At 40.4% G+C, this 24,148-nt stretch overlaps 1 protein-coding gene across 3 annotated transcripts in view; it reads left to right on the forward strand.

Annotated features, from left to right (window-relative positions):
- LOC136864316 (post-GPI attachment to proteins factor 6) overlaps positions 1-24,148 on the forward strand; it is a 226,121-nt gene that overhangs the window by 109,234 nt on the left and 92,739 nt on the right. For all 3 annotated transcript variants that reach the window (XM_067141134.2, XM_067141135.2, XM_067141136.2), the window contains exons 7-8: positions 10,201-10,332; positions 15,994-16,202. In XM_067141134.2, the coding sequence (XP_066997235.1) occupies positions 10,201-10,332; positions 15,994-16,202 (341 nt within the window). The remainder of the gene's footprint in view (positions 1-10,200; positions 10,333-15,993; positions 16,203-24,148) is intronic.

The raw sequence follows: 24,148 nt of genomic DNA on the forward strand, positions 1-24,148 counted from the left end.
CACCCAAAGAGCTGCGCGTCGCTTTTAGCAGGGGACGACCTAACCTTTTCCGAGGCACCCTATCTGCTTTATCCAAATAGGCTATTGTTACAGTGGGCTCACCACACCCAAAGGCATTTTATACTTACTACCAGGTTCAAACTTAGGCCGCCCCTAACATGGAGACAGACTCCTTTCGTAGCCGCTCCTCTGGAGTGCAGACGCTATGGGTTTGCCCCTTCCGCCATCTCCACCGTACCGAAGTTCATCTTCTCCGCTGTAGATGCCGTTGAGGACTTCACCCATAACCCAGGGCAGGGACCCTCCATATTTATGACCCCTGAAGAGAGGTTGTTTGAGTATTTTAAAGCCCCCAGGAATTGGGCTACTTTTGGTCTGCGGGTTATATTGGATATTTCAATCAGCCCTACATATGGTAGGAGCCCCCTATCCGCCACCTGGGGCCGTGCTCTGTAGGGGTTAGCTTCCCTTGGTTACTTTTGGAAGTTAACCTCACCCACAAATGCTGAGGTTATTTGCAGAGAGTTTTCTAATATTTGTCTATTCTTGTTACTAGAAATGTAACCTAAATTGCAGGCTTTAATATTTATTATAATAGGCCTAATTTGTGTTAGGCCTTAGCCTATATGTAATTATTTAATTTCAACTGTTCACACTTCTTTGATCATTATATTACTTTGTTCAGGCTTGTCTGTCTATTAGGTCGTCAGCCCAGAGGCTGGTTGGATCCTCATATAGTACCTCCAAAGGCTATGCAGTTATAGGGAAACCGCAAAAACCAATGGCAGAGCCCAAATGAGGCGTACTAGGCAAGATGAGGAGTGAGGTAGTTTGCCATTGCTTTCCTAACTGGACAAGAAAGTGCTAGTGCAGCATGACTGATCCTATGAGTAACACCTTTCATAACAATCAGACACTAGTTATACTCCTAATGTCATTACTCAGCACCACCCATACCCCAGCAGCTTCCATACTGTCACTGCCATGGACGAGACTGGGACTTCGATGGAAGCTACACTTTATGTATCCTAAAATTAGGCCTACTGGCTGAAAAATTGATTATTTTGTCATATAGTCTGTTCTTAATGTCTTTTCAACTGCTCACACTACATGAAAACCAAGTGCTTATAGATACCAAAAATTATTTCACAATTCGTAGGTCATGTTAAAACTATTAATTACATGTAATCAAAGGCAAAGAACTAATTTTAACATTTTTTTTGTTCTTAAATCCATTTTTATATCCGAAACTCGCCTGTATCCAACACGGAAATACAGTGGGGAACGCCCAGACTTAGTTCCAATATGGCAGCTCCGTAAGTAACAATCATGTCCTGATCTGTGTATATAGACCTTGCAAGAAACCACTCACAATATCTCACTCCTGTGGCTGGATCAGCATGTTTTAAACAATGGGCCCATATAAACCAGTACAGTTTGATGTTTAACAGCTTTGTCGCTCTGTGTGCAGAAGAAACCGAAACTCCTACTTACTGTGCTAATTTTGTGAGCAATTTATTCGGTAACCACTCCATATTCGCCCCAAAGTCATATAGCTTTTCCTCTGTTAAAACTGTTTGTGTGTGCATGATTTTTATATAGCACTGAGCCAGTAGTTTCAAATTTATTTACAATTACATGACTCTGTGCTTCACCAGGAAATTGCTGAACAAATATATTACGTACCCATCGAGCCGACTCGTACTTAAATTGACTTTTATATATGGGAATACGGTGTTGCAATGATAACTGTCTCACCTTGTTAACAGCTGAGATTCAGACTGGCGACTGATTCTTACGAGGTCCAACACGTTCACGCTGCTTGCAAGGTTAAGAACTTGCCTGCTCCTCCAATACTGCAGCTTATGTAAGGGAGAGTAAAAATGCCTCTTGAACAGTCTTAGTTTATATGGGAGACCCTGTGTACTTTGATGGAAACACAATGCGTTAATTAGAATTTCATAAGTGCTGACCAGAAAGGCTGCCAGTTAGACCCTGCCAGCATGAGTTTGGAGTTACATATCTCAGCGATTACCCAGGCATGGACGATAAACTGTCGTGAACAGAAAATGTCCGCTGCACGTTTTGCATATAGATTTATCGCAAAATATTTTGGTCAGACGTTCCTTGTATTTTACTAAATATTTTGGAACATTTTTTGAAATACTAATGAAATGTATTTGTACCTTACCGTCACATGTTGAGTTTAGTATGGTATACCTCGAAGCAGGGGTTTAAGCTCAAGGGCACATTTATGTAGGCAGCACACATTTTTCTTACATTTTCCTAACACCTATTTTCTGACACAACAGACATCGGTGGCTAGAATATTTTTTTTCTTGATTCTGCGTGGAATCTTAGAGATGAAATATTTCTCTTTTAGCCTTTTAGATTTTTATCCCCTGTGTGGACGGGACATGGCACATGGTGCTGTTGTGTCTGGCGGCGCACTACCGTGAGACGGAAATGGAGAAGTTTCAATTTCTTCCCCACACTTCGAGCTTTGCCAAATGACCAGGCTGTTGTAAATAGCAATGTGAAGGAACAATTTCTTATATCACTTCACAGTTTTCATCATAGATGGATATGCATTTGTCACTTGATGTACTAAATCTACACCCCCATATTCTTATTATAATCATCAACTAAGTTGGGTTTGAAAATGGCTAATTTCATGACAGGATCGATCTTCCATGTATTCACCATTCCCACCTTAGAGTGACAATTAGATAAAACAGACACTAGTCTTCTATCACTCCATAACACATACAGTACGTGAGAGGGGGTAGTTAGTTGCCTGGCTTCCATTTCTCACCTACGTAGTTTTTTGGCATTACCAATTTTCGGTTGTCCATCCCAGTTAGTTTGAACAGTTCCAATGGCATTTCTTCTTCTTCTTCTTCTTCTTCTTCTTCTTCTTCTTCTTCTTCTTCTTCTTCTTCTTCTTCTTCTTCTTCTTCTCCTTCTCCTTCTCCTTCTATGACCGCATAGGATCACTTTAGTCAGTCCATTGTTCAGGTCTCTTTGAAGGGATTGTTCGGGCTTTGCGGTCCTCCCAGTACTCCTTCAGACGCTTTGATCTTCATGCCCTTTCCTTGGTGGAAAATAAGCGTGTTCTTGGTTTGTTTTGTGTTCCTTTGTAATGAAGAGCTGTAAGCAGTTTTATCCAGACATACTGTTCTGCCGTGGTGCATTACAGTTGAACATGAAAGCCCTAAGTCCTGGTCTCCGATGTTGTCTGTACCTTTCCCAGTGTAAATACAGCTGTCGTAAAGATATGTAGTCCCAATCTCGCATAAATTAAAACTTTTGATTCCAAACCTGTCCCGTTTTGTCCTGATGAGCTGCTTTCATCCTAATAGCCCCTTCCACAGCATTAGACTTTAGTCTACGGTGACTTTTTTTACCAGACTGATAATTGTCTCTATATTTATGAGATGTGTAGATACAGGCCGTATCTTATCCAGTTTGTCATCATTTGTGTGTTAACATTGATAAAATTGAAGTATTGAAGAGAACTTATTTTCTGATGTAAAGTTCCCAAAGAAAATTGTAGAAAGCATTTCGTCAGTTTACCAGTACATTCCCATTGATGGTTTCTTGACAGTACCCATCAGTATAATTACTGATAAGAAAAACTGTAAATGTCATCATCAACTTCATCTACCCATTTGTGAATCCTACTTTTATGAGTTAAAACTTTCCTTTGAGATCAGATTGTCCCTCACTTTTCCCTGATATATATTTGTTTCTGTAACTATCAAATTGATTAGTTCATCATCAAAGAAATGTTTAAAAATTTCAATAGGCTTACTGTCAACAGTTAGTTCTGTGTGTGGTTGAACACTTGCTATTCAGTCAATGTATTAATGAGGTTTTATGTTTGGGCCATTGTTGTCTGCGCTTCATGTATCTGACTTCTCCCTTGATCTCACAGGAACATATTAATCTCTTTCGCTGCTTTAACTTACAGCTTCTCCAATAATGTTTTCTAAATCACTAAATCAATATCACTGTCATTGTGTAGTACATCGTCAACAAAGTCGTAATTTCCGTGCCACTAACACTCACTAACTGTCACAAATCACTCAACTCGCCTTGACTTGTTGAAACCATAGTTACGAGTGTTAGTGATCTGACGTAAATATTCATTTGTATAATTTGTATAATTCATTTGTAAAATCTCATGAGCTATTTATAAGTTTGTATATTTATTTTTGTAATCGCATGTGCTATTAATAGGTCTGTATCTTTATTACAGCATAAGCAGATCCGTCAGGCATCATCTGCCTGTGTTCATAGCGAGAGGTAGCTAGCACATCTAATTGAGAATGAGAAAATGATATTGCTGACATTAAAATCTATATGTTCTTTTTCACAAGGCAAGAGGAAATGTCTGGCCACGTAGATTGTACAATCTGAACACAAATCTTTAACGACTATTGGCATTTTCTTGCAACTAACCTAAAAAAAAGAAAAAGAAACTTAAGATGTTAAAACTGTATAAAACTATACAAAACTATAGAACTCAAATATTGAGATAATGTCGGTAACTTTCTAAGTATGTAGAGGAAAGATTCACAATCACTAGTTTTAGTTTCATAAAAATATCCTAAAAATGACTGAAGATATGAATTGCTTTCCAATTAAATGTACAGAGTGAAATCACAAGGCCTATTGGGCAACGTGCTAGCACTTGTGGGAGATTTAAATGGCCAATTGTGAATGGGTTAAGACCCAAAATAATTTTTAAACTGTTTTATTTTAACTTAGCACTTAAAATAATCAAGTAGGAAGGTTAATCCTAAAAAGCATACATATTTTTCAGAAATATAGTAACACTTACAAAAAATGTGGTGTCCTGTACACAGGACATTGGGATCATACACAGTGAATTTTAAGCAATTCTAAAATCAATTTCTTTCTCAAATTTATTAACTTCAGCAGTTTTCCTTCATTACAGTGTATGTGTGGAAAGGCACATAACACTTATCAAGAAGTCCCCTTTCACACTTTACACAAATTGTTGTGGGTTTCCCTCCAGCACAGTAGACACATTGAAGTTGTTCCCCATGGGGTTTTTTGAGATCATATGTCCAATGTTGTCGAACTGCAGATCTGTTAACCCTCCATCAGGCGCACCTTGTTTTGTTACACGGATAGGCAGGTGGGATACCCTTGTAGCCCACAATATATTTCAATGGTATTTAATTATCCTTCAAGCTTAAAATTTAGAAACATATTTTATATCAATCTTTAGACTATTCGGAGTAGTGTTATTACAAAATTTAAAAACTTCACCCTCTGAAATTTCTTTAAAGTAAAAAAAAAACCAAAGTGGTGTATTTTCAGTTTTGACGTGATTGAAATTTAATCCAAGTTTAAGGCTCCGGGTTTCATCATTATGAATGTATACTTTCAACAAACTCATATATTTTGTATATACATTAATATTGATGAAAATTTATGGTTTTACAAACTACCCAACACCACACAGACAACAATAGTATGGGAAATGCCTGGCTGAGTGGCTCAGACGGTTAAGGCGCTGGCCTTCTAACCCCAACTTGGCAGGTTCGATCCTGGCTCAGTCCGGTGGTATTTGAAGGTGCTCAAATACGACAGCCTCGTGTCGGTAGATTTACTGGCACGTAAAAGAACTCCTGCGGGACTAAATTCCGGCACCTCGGCGTCTCCGAAGACCTTAAAAAGTAGTTAGTGGGACGTAAAGCAAATAACATTATTAGTATGGGAAACGGCCTTTAGTGCCAAAATGTTCGTATGACGAAAGTAGTCTACTCAATATTCTAAATAATAAAACAGTATTGTTATGGTATTTGCATTGTTGAAATAAAGAAAATAGTTAACAACTTCATATTTTTGGAGAATTTAGTTCATTTTCAACACCAAATTGAATTTTACAATAAACCTGAAACTAAAATTTAGTGCAGGTTCCTCATGCCTAGTGAATCTTTTTATGCATCTGTTGTGTGCAAAATTAAGCAAAATTCATTTTCACATTCTGAATAGTCACTCCCGACACATCAGCACCCTTCTGCTACAGCACACACAACTCTTTCTTTTCGACCTGTCTTTCCCACGTCCTCAAAGGAAGCACCGACCAACTTTGTTGTCTCGGATTTGAAGTGCAGGTGGTTCGTCTGTAATTCCTAAAAGAGCCTCAGCTCGTCATCTCAGGGGAGCCGGAATCATTGGCAGTTCAGCACATCTGGCGATCTGAGGCTTCATAAATTCCCATGCATCGGTCTCCAAAAACTTTCGTCTTGGTGTAGGCTGGTAGTTATGATTTGCAGTGTGTACTCTTGAAGCATTGATGCCACTAATGTTCACAAGATCAAAAAACACCACCATCGGCCACCGTTTGGTGCAGTGGGCAACGTAATACTTCGCACTCATTTGGTCTAAAACTTCTACTCCAACCTTAGTGTGATTATAACATGTAACCATGGCAGATTTTTCTAAATCACGTGTTTCAGTATCATTTTCTTTGTCACGGTGCATTGACAGCACCAACACTGCCTTCTTCTTTTTTTGGGACAGTAAGACACAAGGGTCATGTCTTTATGAAACCCAAACAGGGATAAATGTTCTTTACGATTAGTATTCGGCTGAAACTGTTTTGGAATCTATCGTTTGTTCTTGCGAACGTTCCCAAGGTATGTCAGCTTCTTCTCAGTGAACAACTTTTCTGTCAGAGGAATGGAAGTGAACCAGTTGTCCCCTGTCACATTTCGATTCGTACCTTAAATGGACTGGACCATCCTTAGAACAACGTCAGCAGCAGAGTTTAACATTTGGAAGGGACTTCCATCAGGCTGTGTTCCAATGTAAACCTCTAAATTCATGGTGTAAATACTCTTTGCACAAACCAAAGCATAAACTTGTACTCCCTATTTAGCTGGTTTGCTGGGCATGTACACTTTGGATGGACATTTTCCCCTGAATACAACCAAGTGTTCATCGATGGTACAGTACTCACTAGGTGAAAATGAATGTTGAAAATTTTGTACGAACATATCAAATATTTCTTGGATCGGTGCAAATCGGTCCAATTCTCGGCGCATTGTGCGGTCATGTATATTGTTGAACCTAAGGCAACGCAAGAGAAAATGGAATTTTTTCACTCATAGCAAGATAACATGATTCCACTCCATATCCACAGGAAGTGTCCCATACTTGATTGCTATTTCTTCGGTTGACTCCCAAACAACCATTGAGCAATAAAATTCCAATGAAGGCACGAATTTCTGTCTCGTCGGTAAGTATTGCGTCTCTCTCATGCACAAATTTCTTTTTCACCCCCACAATATAAATATTTATATAGGTAGTAATGGTTTTCACAATATTAGCATGGAAAAAATGTTCAAAACATTGGGTCTGACTGGGCATTCCTAGCACTCGCCTTCGGGCCTGGAAAGTGCATAGCAATATTGTGTGCTCGAGTACGAACATTGGAACCCGCAATATCCTTTCTCCATCGAAAATTATTTTTTCCATAGTAAAATATGTTGCCTAACACATGTTCCTCTTCTTCAGAAGTCATATCATCAGAATCCTCCATCACATTTGCTTCGTCATCTATAATTCCCTCCGTGTCCGAGTTATGGGTCTCCTCTGTCACGTGATCCTCCCCTTCATTGCTATCACCATCCACCTCTGATCCTAGTTCACTGTCCTCATCCAACCATTTCACAATACGAAACTCATCACTAAAACCAGTAGATGTCACTTGAACGCGATCACTGCTCGCCATAACACGGATTGGCGCGTGGGCTACAGTTGTAGCCCAACCAACTTTGAAGTGAGATTGTGGAAAGACAACTTCAGTAAGCAGTGCCAGAACACACTAAATCCCGAGAACAGCGTGACAAAGAGAGGTACTGATAGTCTCCCCCTCTACGGCCAGCGAGCCGAGCCTAGGAGTGAGGGCGGAAACAAAATGGCCTGTCTACACCTGTAGCCCGCATGCCTAATGGAGGGTTAAGCAGTTCTTTCTTGACTGGTGGTTAGTCCTCGGCCTTGGCGTAGAACTGTTCTCCAAGAAGAAAGTAGAAAGTAAGAAACCAACAATACTTTTGATGGATAAATATTTTCAGAGGGATGTGTTGTATTGCTTAGTGCATTTTAAGATTCAATATCCACAGACACATCCATAAACTTCTCCGGTATCATGATGATATCGTCATCAAAATCTTCACAGTCACTGGCCTTATCTGGTGGAGATGGAATAATGCTTAAGGAAATGCCCTCTTCCTTATCCAAATAATCTTCTTCCAGGTCCTGGATTGTTTGCAGATATTCTATTGCTTCCTCAGGTGATAGAAATTTGCCTTTTCTACTTCCTGAAAATGAAACACCGTTCATGAATAATGATAATAATATTATATATATTATATTACATATTATATTATTATAATTATTATTATTATATGTACCATAGTGAAAATCTACATATGGTTCCAATATCCCCACTCAATATCAACTGCTCTAATTTATGCCCAAGACAAAATTTCAAGTATCCCACGTATGTACTGTAGTATGACTATTGAACGTTTTTTACACACTTATTTAAGATATTCATATTATTAACTTTGTTATAAAACAGAGATAATTGCAATCAAATATGCTTACCTACTGACATGTTACAATGTACTGATGAGCTCTGCTGACAATGATACTCTGTTGGGAAGGTGACAATTACAGTACCTGATTATTGAAGTAGCATGATCAGAAATGCTTCAACAGAGTCTTAGAATGGTAACTTTTTATTTAATACTGAAACTCAGTAATTTTAATTCATTAAACAAAATATGAACATACTCCCTTGTGTCCTGTGTATAGGACAGTGGGATTAAATGGGTTAACTAAGCCAGTCCATTATAATCTGAATCTTTCTTAGCTTATTTTCATCTGTAATTCCATAGTTTGTTTTGGCAATTTTTAATTAGTCATCCCTTTTATACACCTGAAATATCTTAGCCTGCTTTTCTAACTTGTTTTACAATTTGCGTTATGTTGCACCGACACAGATAGGTTTTATGGTGACGACAAGATAGAAAAGGGTTAGGATTAGGAAGGAAATATATGTGGCTTTGTTTAAGGTACAGCCCCAGCATTTATCTGGTGTGAAAATGGGAAACAACGGAAAACCATATTCAGGGCTGCTGGCAGTAGGGTTTGAACTCGCTATCTCCCAATTGCAAGCTGACAGCTACTTGACCCAAACCACGCAGCCACTCGCTTAATTTTTCTAAATTTCTTTCCTTAACTTACTTACCTGTATTTCTTTTCATAGGTCTTCATTTCTTATTTCTCCTCTCATTTTCTTCTGCACCATACTTCCCAGAAGCTTCGTAGCTTTTGCCTATGTTTGATTTTTGTCCTATGTGACTACGTCTGGTCTCGGTTGCATATGTTATAAATACTCTGTATATAATATGCTTTGTACATTATTTTTACCCTGTACCATAGTAAATTCTGTAGTCTGTAATAGAAAGCAGTCCGTAGTTATATTGTCATGCTGATTTCCTTATCTGGTTCTGAATTCTCTGGTGGTACACTTCCTACTTCCTTGAAATCCTTGTGTCTAAGTTTTATAGGTCATTTTCCTACATTTTTCACTGCTGTCTTGCTTTTCACCTTGTGGTTCTTGTATCTCTTCCTCATCCTGTCCCCAAATCATCACCAAAAAGCATTGTGCTAATTCTTTGTACCATTATGTGCTGCACAGAGTGAGTTGACCATGTGGTTGTGGTCATGAGCTTGCATTCAGGAGATGGCGGGTTCAAATCGCACCTTCTGCAGCCGTGAAGAAGGTTTTCTATGGTTTTCCCATTTCATCACCAGGCAAATGCTGGGCTTGTACCTTAATTAAGGCCACAAGCACTACCTTTCCAATCCTAACTCTTTCCCACCCCAATGTCGCCAAGAACTTTCGATGTATTAGTGTGATAAACCGCTAGCATTTGTATACTGATTCTGCTGCTTGTATGATATCCAGTACTTTGTATACAGTAAAGGTGAGAGCACATTTTTCAGGCCACCCTTATCATTACTCTCTGTATCAAATATATACAGTTGAGTGAGAGGTGAGTGTTTCTTTTTGTGTTTTAAGCTGTAATTAGTGAACTGATGGAGCATAATTTGACTCATATTTAGTCATGATGTGTTTGCTTATAGGGTCGAGAATGGTACACTTCATGGGTAGCCCTTACTGATGTATTACCAGTTGTAGTCCAGCTAGAGATCCTGCCATTTGTTGATATTGGTGGAACCCTGAGTGTCAACATACATTTGAATGAGTTATTAGTCGTAAGTAAGAGATGAAGATTTCTTATTTATGTTCTTTGTTGTCTTTGTCACTCTTCTCCTGTATGTGCCATGTGTAAAGGTACCACGTACAAAAATAGCTTTTGCTTTTGTGGTATATAACATCAGGATTTTATTTACTCTGTTTATTGAGGACAAATTGGTGCAAGTATTCATTTATAAGAAGAGGAATTAGGGTATGGAATAATTTATTGAGAGAAATGTTCAGTAAATTTTGAAGTTCTTTGAAATAATTTAAGAAAGGGCTAGGTAAACAATTGATAGGCAATCTGCTACCTGGGCAACATGCATTTGGGAGACAGCGAGTTTGAATCCCACCGACAACAGTCCTGAAGATGGTTTTCCATGGTTTCCCATTTCACACCAGGAAAATGCTAGGGTTGTACCTGAATTAATTAGGGCCATGGCCGCTTCCTTCCCAATCCTTTCATTGCCAGAAATCTTCAGTTTGTCAGTGCAACATTAAACCACTAACGAAGAAAGAAAGAAAGAAAGAAAGTTGTATTTTTAGACATTAGGAAGGGCATCCAACCTTAAGCATGCAACCTAAACCCAAAATGAGCCAAAATATATTCACTGAACCCAGAAATAACTGGAATAAGCTGTAGAACCAAATGAGAGATGGAAGAAGGGTGTGCTAATAGAAAGGGACCATCTGTTGTTTACAATTGGCTACACTGCCAAAATAAAAATTTAGAAAATGTGACCACTTACGACCAGTGTCTTGATCATACAAAGGTTCTTTGAAATAGGAATAGCCTGTGAATAGCTACACTTCCTAGAATTTGAAAATTGAATTTTATACTCTTGGTGATTGATAGCCGTCGGGCTGGGTGACTCAGACGGTTAAGGTGCTGGCCTTCTAACCCCAACTTGGCAGATTTGATCCTGGCTCAGTCCAGTGGTATTTGAAGCTGCTTATATACGTCAGACTCGTGTCGGTAGATTTAGTGCCATGCAAAATAACTCCTGTTGGACCAAATTCCGAAACTCAGCGTCTCTTAAAACTGTCAAAATACTTAGTGGGACATAAAATCCAATAACATTAATAATTGATTGATAGTCCTGACAGAAACACAAGCAAGTGTTGCACAAATGAGTGATGATAAAGCGTGCTAATATAATTATATGGAGGACAATTGTTTTAAAACTTTTATTACATATTTTTTACAGTGGGCAGCACTGCCAAAATCAAAAAAAAAAAAAATATAGAGACTTATGAGCAGTACATCAATCATACATTGAAACTGGAAAACTAATTGAATGGATAGATTTGTCAGAAAGTAAATATTGAATCTTATAGTATTGCCAATTTCTAGCACAGATGTGCATGAAAGTTGTATTTTGGATGGTTCTGAGTGGTGCTATCATAATTCCAAGTATAAAAGAAATAGGATTAGCTATTAAATGAGGAAAAAATGTTAGCTTAATTTTTTAATCCTCTATTGTTATTTGCCAATTGTTCTAACAAAGTTAAAAATTATAAAATACAGCTACTTATAACTGAATGTATCATACAAAATTTCATTCAAAATCAGTACTGATCTGCATTTAGGGCAGTCGCCCAGGTGTTGTTTTCCTAGCCTTTTCCTAAATGATTTCAAAGAAATTGGAAATTTATTGAACGTCTCTCTTGGTAAGTTATTCTAATCCCTAACTCCCCTTCCTATAAATTAATATTTGCCCCAGTTTTTCCTCTTGAATTCCAACTTTATCTTCGTATTGTGATCATTCCTACTTTTGTAAACGCCACTCAAACTTATTCGTCTACTAATGTCATTCCACGCCATCTCTCCGCTGACAGCTCGGAACATACCACTTAAAATGGAAAATTGTAAATTCCCATAGAGGAATTGGATATTTTTCACCAATAGAGCATGTCAAAAATGTCAAAAACAGATCAGATGTAAGGCTTTTCAGGCATTTGCTCTATTAACTAGCATTTCGTCTTAGGTCTGACACTAGACTCATCAGAGTGGGATGTGTCAGACCCTACCCACTGACGCTGGGGTGTATGCAGGTGAACTTATCAGAAGCTCTTATAAGAGGCACAGTCTGATAACTGCATGAAAATGAAAACCTACAACCTGCTTTCCAGTCATTGACCGGGTCAGGGATGAAATGAATGAAACATATATAGGCTGTTATTACAATGGGGTCGCCACTCCCAAGGTGCTTTATATTAATGAGTGATAAATGCTATGAAATGATAATGGAGAGTGTTGCTGGAATGAAAGATGACAGGGAAAACCGGAGTACCCGGAGAAAAACCTGTCCCGCCTCCGCTTTGTCCAGCACAAATCTCACATGGAGTCACCAGGAATTGAACCACGGTATCCAGCGGTGAGAGGCCGACGCGCTGCCGTCTGAGCCACGGGAGATAAATATACACAATGGAATTATTGCCCGCCTAGCAATTCCAAATGGAAAATTCTAAATTCCCATAGAGGAATTAGACATTTTTCACCAATATGCTCAGTGATTTTTTTACATGAATTAGTTATTTGTTACCATTTTGGTAATTAATTTGTCAGAAACATTTCGCAAACAGCCAAGTCAATTTTCAGTGGTATGATCGTGAACTGAATTCATGAAAGCACATCCACAACAAACTTTTAGCAGGATAAGCTGTGCTTAATGACTGGCGGAGATCATTGAATGTTGAAGCCAACTGCCAACTTTGTGTGAAACACTTATGAGTTCTACAGTATTACTAATTGTCCAGCTGTTGTGTATAGTTAAGGGGGAAAGGTTCCACAGTTGAACATTTGCCTACAGATCAAACGTTTCTCCACCGGGCGAGTTGGCCGTGCGCGTAGAGGCGCGCGGCTGTGAGCTTGCATCCGGGAGATAGTAGGTTTGAATCCCACTATCAGCAGCCCTGAAGATGGTTTTCCGTGGTTTCCCATTTTCACACCAGGCAAATGCTGGGGCTGTACCTTAATTAAGGCCACGGCCGCTTCCTTCCAACTCCTAGGCCTTTCCGATCCCATCGTCGCCATAAGACCTATCTGTGTCAATGCGATGTAAAGCCCCTAGCAAAAAAAAAAAAAAAAAAAAGAAAAAGAAAAAAAAGTTTTTCCTGGTGTGCAAAAGTCTACGTCTACCTGAAATGACATCAAGAGCAGTCAGAAATGAAGTTCCCACTGTGGAGCCCTAATTCAGTATCACCAGTTGTGAGTATATTATTGGCAAGGTTTGAAAATATTCAAGCTCATAAGGCTTTTCCAATTGCCACATTTCACCCGTGTGGCAGTGAATTTATCAATTGAAATGAAATGTTGTATGGCTTTTAGTGCCGGGATATCCCAGGACGGGTTCGGCTCGCCAGGTGCAGGTCTTTCTATTTGACTCCCGTAGGCGACCTGCGCTTCGTGATGAGGATGAAATGATGATGAAGACAACACATACACCCAGTCCCTGTGCCATTGGAATTAACCAATTAAGGTTAAAATCCCCGACACGGCCGGGAATCGAACCCGGGACCCTCCGAACCGAAGGCCAGTACGCTAACCGTTCAGCCAACAAGTCGGACAACTTATCAATTGGAATGCCACAACTCTTCGAGATGCTAATGGTTAGTGCGCTGGTCATGCCCCCTGCAAGCTTCCTTTGAAGCACATGCTTGCATTACACTTGGGTCTTCATGGGTATTTGGAGCCATGCTATCTGCAGTGTGTCCCACAGCTATTGAAGGGTGCATGGTGAAGAAGACAGACAGCAAACACTATGATTGAGGTGGTCCCACAGATGTTCGATTGGATTGAGATTGGAACTGTTTGGGAGCCGGCTAGAACATTGAAGTCTTGATCGTGCACTTCCAGCCATGTGCAGACACTTCTAGTCATGTGGCAAGATGTATTATCATCCTGGATGATTCCATCCTCATTCGGGAAGACAATGATCAAGTGAGCCTTCAACACAGATCATGGTACCTAGAGAATACCACAAAAACATTTCCCAGATCATAACACTGCCCTTGCTGTCTTTTGTTGTCCAGCAGTGGTTGCAGGGTTTTGGTTCTCCAGCGTTTCTCGCTGGACGTGCTGACGTCCATCCGTTCTATGCAGCTGAAAACGTAACTCATCAGACTAGACTACCCATTGATAATCAGCAATGGTCCAGTGGTCATTCTGTCAAGCAAATTCCTGTTGTTTTTGTTGATGCACCTGTGTTACCATTTGTGCAGTCACACTCCATCTACACTGGAGCTGCATTCATAGATGAGTTCTCTGAAGTGTTGTGGTAGAAACATATCTGGATGACCTCTGATTCATTTGGACAGTGAACTGTTCCACTGTAGCCTGTCGGTTGGCCTTGATGTACCATCGTAGTAGACGTTCAACTCAGATATCAATGGCGTGTGAAGATCCACATCTTTAATGGTGCTTATTCCCAGTAATGCCATTTGTGCACTCATGATACACCTGAACGATAGAGGCACATGAACAGTTCACAATCATTGCTGCTTCTGAAATGCTGCCTGCCTTGGCCTGAAACCTGATGATCATCCCTTTTTTGCAACTCGGTTAAATCAGTTCCCTTACCTATGACAGCAGGAAGTGCAAGATGTACAACCAAGTCTGTCAGTCGCATTATGTACACACTTCACCAGCCTATGTTGTGGGCTATGTGCTGCAGATGGCATTTCTAGCAGGTTGTCATAATAATGTGATTTGACTGTTTTGTTCCTCTCCTCCTTGGCAGGCTGAGTGGCTCAGATGGTTGATTGCTGGCCTTTTGAGACCATGTTGGCTAGTTTGATCTCTGCTTAGTCTGGTGGTATTTCAGGGTGCCCAAATATGACATCTTCATATCAGTAGATATACTAGCATGTAAAAGAATTCATGTAGGACAACATTTCAGAACCTCGGCATTACTAAAAAATGTGAAAAAATAGTTAGTGAAACATTTTACAAATAACATTTTTATTGTTCCTGTTCTCTATATCCAGCTTCTGTTTTCAATTTTTTTATTTCAAGTCATTTTTTATATCCCTTGATTTGGCACTTGCTTGTTATGCTCAAGTTTGTGGGATCGTCGTCGTTGTCATCATCTTGACATATTGCCAGGATTATATAATCCACCAAAATATAGACTTTTTACACCATCTCTTTCATTTTCATTCCTAGACTTGCCCTTACTATTTCCGGTAGTACATACCCGTTTGCCACCCATACCAATTTTTTAATCCTTAATCTCTGTACACTCTGGTTCTAGGTATATATCCCTGAACATTTCTGTATGTTTCTATGTAGTTTCTTTGAACTGAAAAGCTTTTCTACCTGCAGATAGACCTCACTTTCTATGGTGTGATGCTTCTTAGAAAGTGATTGATAATTATAGATTTCCTGAACTGAAAATCAGTTGTCTCTTACTGTTCAGGTTCTTGCACCCTCTAGGTAGGAAGGTAACTAGTTTTGTTATAAAATCTGCTATTTCCAATTTAATACTAACTTAGAAATCAGCCGTGTACCATAACTGTATGAGAAGATATGTTGTATTGATTACCCCCTGAAACTTGCATAAGAAGTGCGACTAGATCTTAGTTCACTAAAATATGTTCATTGATTCATAGTGATTATTTGCTCAATATGTCACATCACAGTTTTTGTTTAAAATATGTTGTTTTTAATTTTCCAGAATACAAGTCATCAGCTGTTGACTGTTACTGCCTGTATAAGAAAGGGACGTGTCCCATCTCGTGTTAACAGAGACATTGAATGTTCTACTGATTTGCTTCTCTCTGTCTCTTCAAAAAACTCCACCACAATGGATGCAACCAAATTAATTCCTTATCCAGAACCTGATATGTGGTTCATCGCTTTTCAGGCTAAGTGTTATGCAAATGGGTAAGTGGAGGAAAAGAATTCTTAGTACTGTTGAACCTCTCTTCTGTAGACACCGGCAGTTCTGTGGAAAAATGTCCATTATGAGAGGTATCTGCTGAAACAAGGTTGTTTTTTTTTTTTTTTTTTTTTTTTTTTGCTAGGGGCTTTACGTCGCACCGACACAGATAGGTCTTATGGCGACGATGGGATAGGAAAGGCTTAGGAGTTGGAAGGAAGCGGCCGTGGCCTTAATTAAGGTACAGCCCCAGCATTTGCCTGGTGTGAAAATGGGAAACCACGGAAAACCATTTTCAGGGCTGCCGATAGTGGGATTCGAACCTACTATCTCCCGGATGCAAGCTCACAGCCGCGCGCCTCTACGCTCACGGCCAACTCGCCCGGTGAAACAAGGTTGTAAAAAGTAATCAAACATTGTAACAGCAAAGAACATCCATCTTAAATATAAGCATACATCTTTATTTTGCTTATTCTAAATAATTTCTTACTAAATATTTGTATGAGAGATTTTAGAAGAGATTTTACAGTCTTTACAAACATTACAGCTTCAGGAAGTAATCATTCAGCTTTGTGTAAATTTAGCACATTTTTTCTTTACAGCAATATTTTCAAAAAGGGAATAACGTCTGTTAAGTGGTTCCATTGTGTTATCCCTGTATTCATGATCCAGTGTGACACACAAATTTTTCATCCATTTAAGAATCTCAGCTTTCAGATTATTTGCAAATTCTTGTGCTTTTACTTGTAACCAGAATGCTAGAACCATTCATATACCACAACATTCACTTCTGCAAAACTTTCACTCCTCGATTCCTATTTTCCTCTCACTCACTTAAAATTTCAATTTTATTCTTCTCAATTGTGTCTGTCTGAGTTTTTGCACATTTGAATTTTTCAGTAAGCTTTCTCATTAAATGTCCTTTCACACTTTACTGTAATTACATTTCTTGTATGGAGATGTAAATATGTCATCCCTTGTTACTCATGTTTACTGGGCAATTGAAATTCTATGGTTTTTCTGTCTCAACAGTTGGTACATGGAAGTCTCTTCCTTGTCAAGTTTAACTGAACTACTTGACCTCAACCTTATCAGGGACAGTCATAGTTATGAACAGAATGATGCAAATTGGGTTGGAAAATTCCTTGGTAACTTGTGAGTAAACAGTTGTAACCGTACAAAAGTACAGTTCCCGATTTCTAGGTTAGGAAATGTTTGTAAATGACTATCTCCCGATTTTAGGTTAGGAAATATTCGTAAAATAATGTGTAATATAAAGTAGTGAATATCATATGATTTTGTTAAATTAAGATATAAGAACATAATATTGTAAGAAAAATTTGTAGTTAGGAAATATTGCATGTCTGCATAATATATGTTACCTCTATTACAGTGGTAACACAAAACAAGGCACAAACACAGTTAAAAGGGGAAGGTAAGAGCACAATATCAGAAATCACTACACACTCGGAAAAACATTAGCTGGCATTACGCGGATCTCCAACAAAAACATGTACGTAAATATCAGTAGGGCCAACTAGTGGACAACAAACCGGGAAGATGAAAAAGGCTGGGAACCTACCAAAGGCATGGACATGGCTTAGATAGCGGATTCCGAAATAAATCACCGTGATCCTTAAATTTGAAAAATATTATTTACAAAATAATTTTACAAATACATTTCAAATACAATTCCAAGTTACGAACTATAAGTTCAGTGATATACATAGCTTAGAGGTTCTTTGATATTGCTTTCGTAGCAGTGTAAATTCAAATTTCAAATCAACTATACATCTAGTTACCAATGCAGTTGTACAATGCAATATACAGTGAAGTGAAACAGTTTCTCCAAAATCTAGCGTACCTCAAGCGATACAGAACTACCGGAGGCAAACCCCAAGGGAAATAATATTAAACTACAATCTACATATTTTAGTGAAATAAGAAATGGGAATGCCTCGGAAACGAACAGGTAAGCCCAGCTGAAAAACTAAGGCGTCATAAGTAACTAATTTGGCGAATCTAGGCGAGGTTAGGGCAAACTCCTGTATGAAAAGCAAATCGGAACATTACGGAAATTTTAGCAGGAACGGAATTCAAGAGTGCTTACTCGAGGAGAGTGCCATCCCGGAAACCGTGCGACGTCAACCAGATAGGCTGCTCACAGACAGACAGATAGACCAAGACCGACAGAATTCAGAATACCGAATTTTTTCGAACATTGCCTCGCTCACTATATATAGGAAATTCCGGCCTTGGAGCAGCCAATCAGCGTGCACGAGTTCCCTATCGCCACCTAGACTCACCAATCACAACCTTACTTTCGGTCGCGAACTTTGACTAACATTCTAGAATACGCCTGATCGCGAATGCCGTATTTCCAGAACAGTCAGAAATATTTTCTAGAATACATTACCCACAAAACAACACACCCTGTTCCATAATTTATGTAACTTTCTGGATCCTTCCAGGAAATATAGAACAGAATTCTACTATTTACAAATGCACATATCACCAATCTTATACAGTACAGGTTAGGTCATTACGTTATATCATGCTTTACAAATAACAGTACAGGTTAGGTCATAATAAATAAAACCATATTGTACTTCACAAATAAAGTCTTAAAAAAACACTCCACTTGCACTACAGAGTTCACTTGTGACATCTTCCTCCCCCCGAAAGTCGAGCCATGCTCTACCATTAATATAACCTCACTGGGGAGCAAGCGATAAAACGTTCTCACACAGTACAGATAGTGAGGGTACCTCACTCTAACACACACAATTTCTTGAAGTAGACTTTCTGTTAACAAACAACACAAACTGTCACATAATTTTCAAAAATAATATAGATCCACCTCATGAATAAATATCACAAAATCCACATGGATAGTCACATCGCACTTCAAAATGCCTTCTTTCACAGATGATTAGACAATTTGTACTCTGTCCACCAAATCATGTACACCATACTTTCTGCCAAATGTTAGAAATACCGAAACTTCTCACTTGTTGCTAAACAGCGTTCAAAGCCTCCTATTAGGCGAGTCATGGACTAAGAATTTTGCACTACTTTTCCACACCATTCACAGCACAGCTAGGCCACAGGTTCTTGCTGACGATGCGGCTACCGACACGGCCGTTTGCCGCCAGCCTTCATTCAATGTCAGTCCAAACCCGACACCTAGGTGAGATGCAGTTCAGTGGTCTCTTGCACCAAATAAGCAGGGTGAGACACCGTCCAGTCCGCCTGCCACCAATAGGATGTTCTGTTGTAACCAAGGTTGAAGTTTACAAAACACAACTTTTATTGCTTCACTTTATGATATTTACACAAATAACTGAAATTTATTTTGAAGCAAAAAGGAATATTGAATCTTGAGAAAAGTCTGTCTTTATACAATATGTACAGGTTTGCAGTCTTTATATACACTTCTATCTCGAAAAGATAGTCTTTGTGAATTGACACTTTGATAGTCGAGAACTATCTGGCACACTAACATAAATGTTCATGAGAGTCCTTGTTTGTTGAAGTGCCTGAATTCCTAAAAAGCAAGTTCAATTGATTGAAGAAATTCCACCTAGCGAAACTAAGGGAGCTTGCATAAGTTAGGGAATGAAAATGGCTTGTAAAGAATTACGGGACTTAGGCAGCGGAAACAGGTAAGGGAGCGGTGACCAGAGGTGAGACCTCGTACTGCCAGAAATTCAGTCCACCTGGTCGAAGCACATTTTCAAGAGGAGTAGCCTCCGTGCTCGACGTAGGGTGTATTCTGGAGCTGGACACCGGGGCAAGTGGGCAAGTGAGCAAGCAGGGAGCTCCTATTTATAGTACACTCGATGGTCAGGCACGCGCACTGAGGGCTGCGCGTCGAAGCTAGCAGAATGATACACAGGCGCGCGTGCAGCTGGCTGACGGAGCGAGAAGAGAGCGCCGGACATACAACACCCTCCCCTCCTAAATGCGCCGGTACGGCGTGAAACGGCGGCGGCGCTGGCGGCGACTGCGATGCTGGGGCGGAGCTGCTGATGTTTCTGTTGTATTGTCCGGAGCTGGAACTGGGCGGAGTGGCGCTGTCTCGTCCTGAAAGGAACCCATTGTTATTAAATGATCTAAAGCTCGTTCAGCAATAGATTTATCTGGTTTAGCAATAGCATCAATAGCTGGACAGGGGCGGTAGCGCAGACGTATCTGATCTTGATGGCGGCAGATACGTTTCTCCGTAGTCTGTATCTCGTAGAGACGATGACCCAAAGATCTGCAGATGACTCCAGGTATCCAGAGTGGGTTGGATTTGAATGTCCTGGTGTAGACCTTGTCGTTGAGGGAGAACTTCGTTGGTGAGGTCTTATGCTGGGCCGGAAGAGGCTGTAACAGAGAAAGTAAAGTTCTGTGAGGTCGTCCATGGAGCTTCTGTGCAGGAGTGATATTGTCAGCGCCGGGTAGAGTTCTGTAGTTGTTTAAGAGTTGGAGCAAGGCTTGGTCTTTAGTTAAGCCTGAAGAGACAGCTTTCTTCATACTTCTTTTAAATGTTTGTACGAAGCGTTCAGCTTCACCATTAGATTGAGGGTGAAAAGGTGGTGCTAGGATATGACGAATGCCATTATGTGTACAAAAGTTCTGAAAAGCAGTAGCTGTAAATTGAGGTCCGTTGTCCGAAATGAGTACTTGCGGTAAACCTTCTGTAGTAAAGATTTTCTGGAGAGCACGAATGGTAGCTTCGGTTGTAGTAGTCGAATGCATATCCACGACATATGGAAAGTTTGACAGTGAATCGATGACTATTAACCACATGGAATTGAGGAAAGGACCTGCGAAATCGATGTGAACTCGTTCCCATGGAGTAGTAGCAGGAGGCCATGAAGCAAGATCAGAAGACGGGGCGTTCTGATTCGTTTGACATTGCTCACAATGACGTATTAGCTTTTCGATGGCGGCATCAATACCGGGCCAGTAGCAGTGTTGACGGGCGAGTTGCTTTGTTCTGGAGATACCCCAATGGCTTTGGTGTAATAATTCGAGAACTTGTTTCTGTAGGCTAAGTGGGATAACCACTCGGAAGATGGTGCCTGCTTCTAGTAGTACAACTCCGGCACGAGTCGTGAGACGATGCTGCATACGATGATAAGGTGCCAGGTGGGCAGGAAGTGTGCTCTGAAGAGGCCAACCGTTGCGGATGTAAGTACGTACAGTAGCAAGTGTACTGTCCTTATCCGTAGCTTTAGCTATGCAGGTAGCATCAATAGGAAAACTGGATACAGTATCTTCAAGTTCTATGTCCAACTGAAGACATTCAGATTCTTGAGAATCGAAGGCAGTATCAGGACCAACGGGTAAGCGGGAGAGGGCATCAGCATTACAATGCTGGGATGTGGCTCGATATACAATCTGATAGGAATAATCAGAAAGGAACATGGACCATCTTTGAAGCTTTCTGAGGGAATTCTCTGGGATCTTATTACCAGGATGGAATAAGTGTACGAGAGGCTTATGATCGGTAATGATCAGGAAATGGTTGCCATAAAGATATTCATTGAAACGGCGAATACCAAAGATGATGGCTAAAGCTTCTTTCTCTATCTGTGAGTATCGACGTTGATGGTCATTAAGTGTTTTCGAAGCGAAGGCGATGGGGCGTTCTTGTCCATGACGATCCTTCTGGGAGAGAACGGCACCGACACCGTAGTCTGAAGCGTCAGTAGCTAGCGTGATGATCTTGTCGGGCTGAAAATGAGTGAGTTGTATAGCTTGAATTAAGGCGTTGTTGATTGTTTTCCATGCCTGTTGGCATTGTGGAGTCCACTGAAACTTAACACCTTTTTTACGTAGAGCGTTTAATGGAGCTGCCACTGTAGCGAAGCGTGGAATGAACTTATTATAATAGTTCGCTTTGCCTATGAAGGACTGAAGCTGCTTGAGGTTCTGAGGTGCTGGCATGTTTACTATCGCGGAGACATTCTGCATACTAGGACGAATTCCATTCTTATCAAGTATATGTCCGAGGTAGTGAACTTGAGGCTGAAAGAAGGTACATTTAGCGAGATTCGCTCGTAGGCCATTGTCTTACAATTTCTGGAGAAGAAGGCGGAGATTGGTTAGATGTTCCTGATGATCTTTTCCAGTACAATAATATCATCCAGGTAGTTAGCACAACCGGGAATTGAGGCGGTGAGTTGAGCCAAATAGCGCTGAAAAATAGCCGCTGAGGATGAAACACCGAAGGGGAGCCGCTGGAGCTGGAGCAGTCCGAGAGGAGTGTTGAGTGTGAGAAATTTCTTAGATTCTTCGTCTAAAAGTAGCTGGAGATATGCTTCTTTAAGATCAACTCGAGAGAAGAATTGTCCACCAGAGAGACGACGGAATAAGTCTTCTGGACGTGGAATAGGAAAGATATCGGTGTCGAGTTGTGCGTTGACTGTAGATCGAAAATCGCCACAAAGTCGAACATTACCATCAGGTTTCTTGATTACCACGAGTGGAGTAGCCCATTGACTAGAAGTAACTGGTACTACAATTCCAGTTTGTATCCATCTTTCTAATTCTTTCGTGACCTGGTCTTGAAGTGCTAGGGGTACTGGACGTGCCTTGAGGAAGCGAGGCTTAGCTCCGGATTTCAGCTGTATGTGAGCTGTATAGTCTTTTGCTGTTCCGAGCTGAGAGTCGAAGACTTCAGGAAACTGCGCTAGGAGAGCGGTAACGTCAGAAGTAGGATGCAATGTAGATACGACGTTAATGTTGTCATGTATCTGGAAACCAAATAAGTTAAATAGATCCATGCCCATAATGTTTGATGCAGTGTAGTTGTTAACTACGAGAAGAGGAATGGCCTTCTGAATTCCTTTATAACTAGCCTGAAGCTTAATTTGACCTTTGATGTCAATTTTCTTCTTGTTAAATGTCACGAGCTGGATGTCAGCTGGAGAGCATGAAGGTGAACCTAAGTCGTGGTAGGTAGTCAGGTTAATAATAGAGACAGGTGATCCAGTGTCTAATTGAAAATCGACAGAGCTATCAGAGAATGAGAGAGGAATGATGATTTTGTGAGAATCCTTTGTGGGAAGAATAAGATTGATCTGATCAACTTCCATGTCTTGGCGGGGCTGTATATGCTTCCGGCGCGCTGCAGTAGTCTTAGCAGGGCGGGGCGAACTTTGACAGACAGTCTGAATGTGTCCAAGTTTATTACATCGTTCACAAGTAGCTTTGAAAAAACGACAGTCACGACGTTCATGATGCTTGAAACAACCTCGGCAGGAAGGCAGGAGTTTCGAGGTGCTTTTAGAAGTGGGCTTCCGTGTAGCATTACGAGAGGGAACCTGGCGAGAATGCTTGGGGGAGAGCGCCTTATCCGTACGGTTCACTGTAGCAGAGGACTTGCGGGCCTGAGGCGAGACTTGTGCAACTTCGTGTGGAGAAGCTATGGCTGCGGCAGTCTTGGTAGTAAGCTCATAAACCGTAGCAATACGCTGGACGTCTTCTAGAGAAGGGTTACTCTGCTTGACAGCGTCAAAACGTATTTTGTCTTCAGGAGTATGTAAAATTATCATGTCCCGAATGAGAGAATCAGTGTAGGATGAACCACAACCGTCCTTGGAGCAGATGAACTGGCAGGGTTTAGCTAGACCACGCAATTCAGTTATCCATTCAGTATGTGTCTGATGGGGTTGCTTTCTGCTCTGAAAAAATTTATAGCGAGCAGCCACTATGTGAGGAGCTTTGGCATAGTGTTCCGTGAGACGGGCCAAGAGCTGCGTGAAGGGTACCTCAGATAAGTGTTCTTCTGGACTTAATTTACGTAGTAATTCACACGTAGCATTGCCAACCGAACTAAGAAATAGTGCGCGGCGGCGTTGATCATCCGTGACAGAATGGCAGATGAAATGCTGTTGCAAGCGGGCTAAATAAACTGACCATTCTTCCTTAGCTGGATCAAAAGTAGAGAACGGAG

This window comes from Anabrus simplex, chromosome 2 (genome assembly GCF_040414725.1).
Source record: "Anabrus simplex isolate iqAnaSimp1 chromosome 2, ASM4041472v1, whole genome shotgun sequence".
Taxonomy (NCBI): Eukaryota; Metazoa; Arthropoda; class Insecta; order Orthoptera; family Tettigoniidae; genus Anabrus; species Anabrus simplex.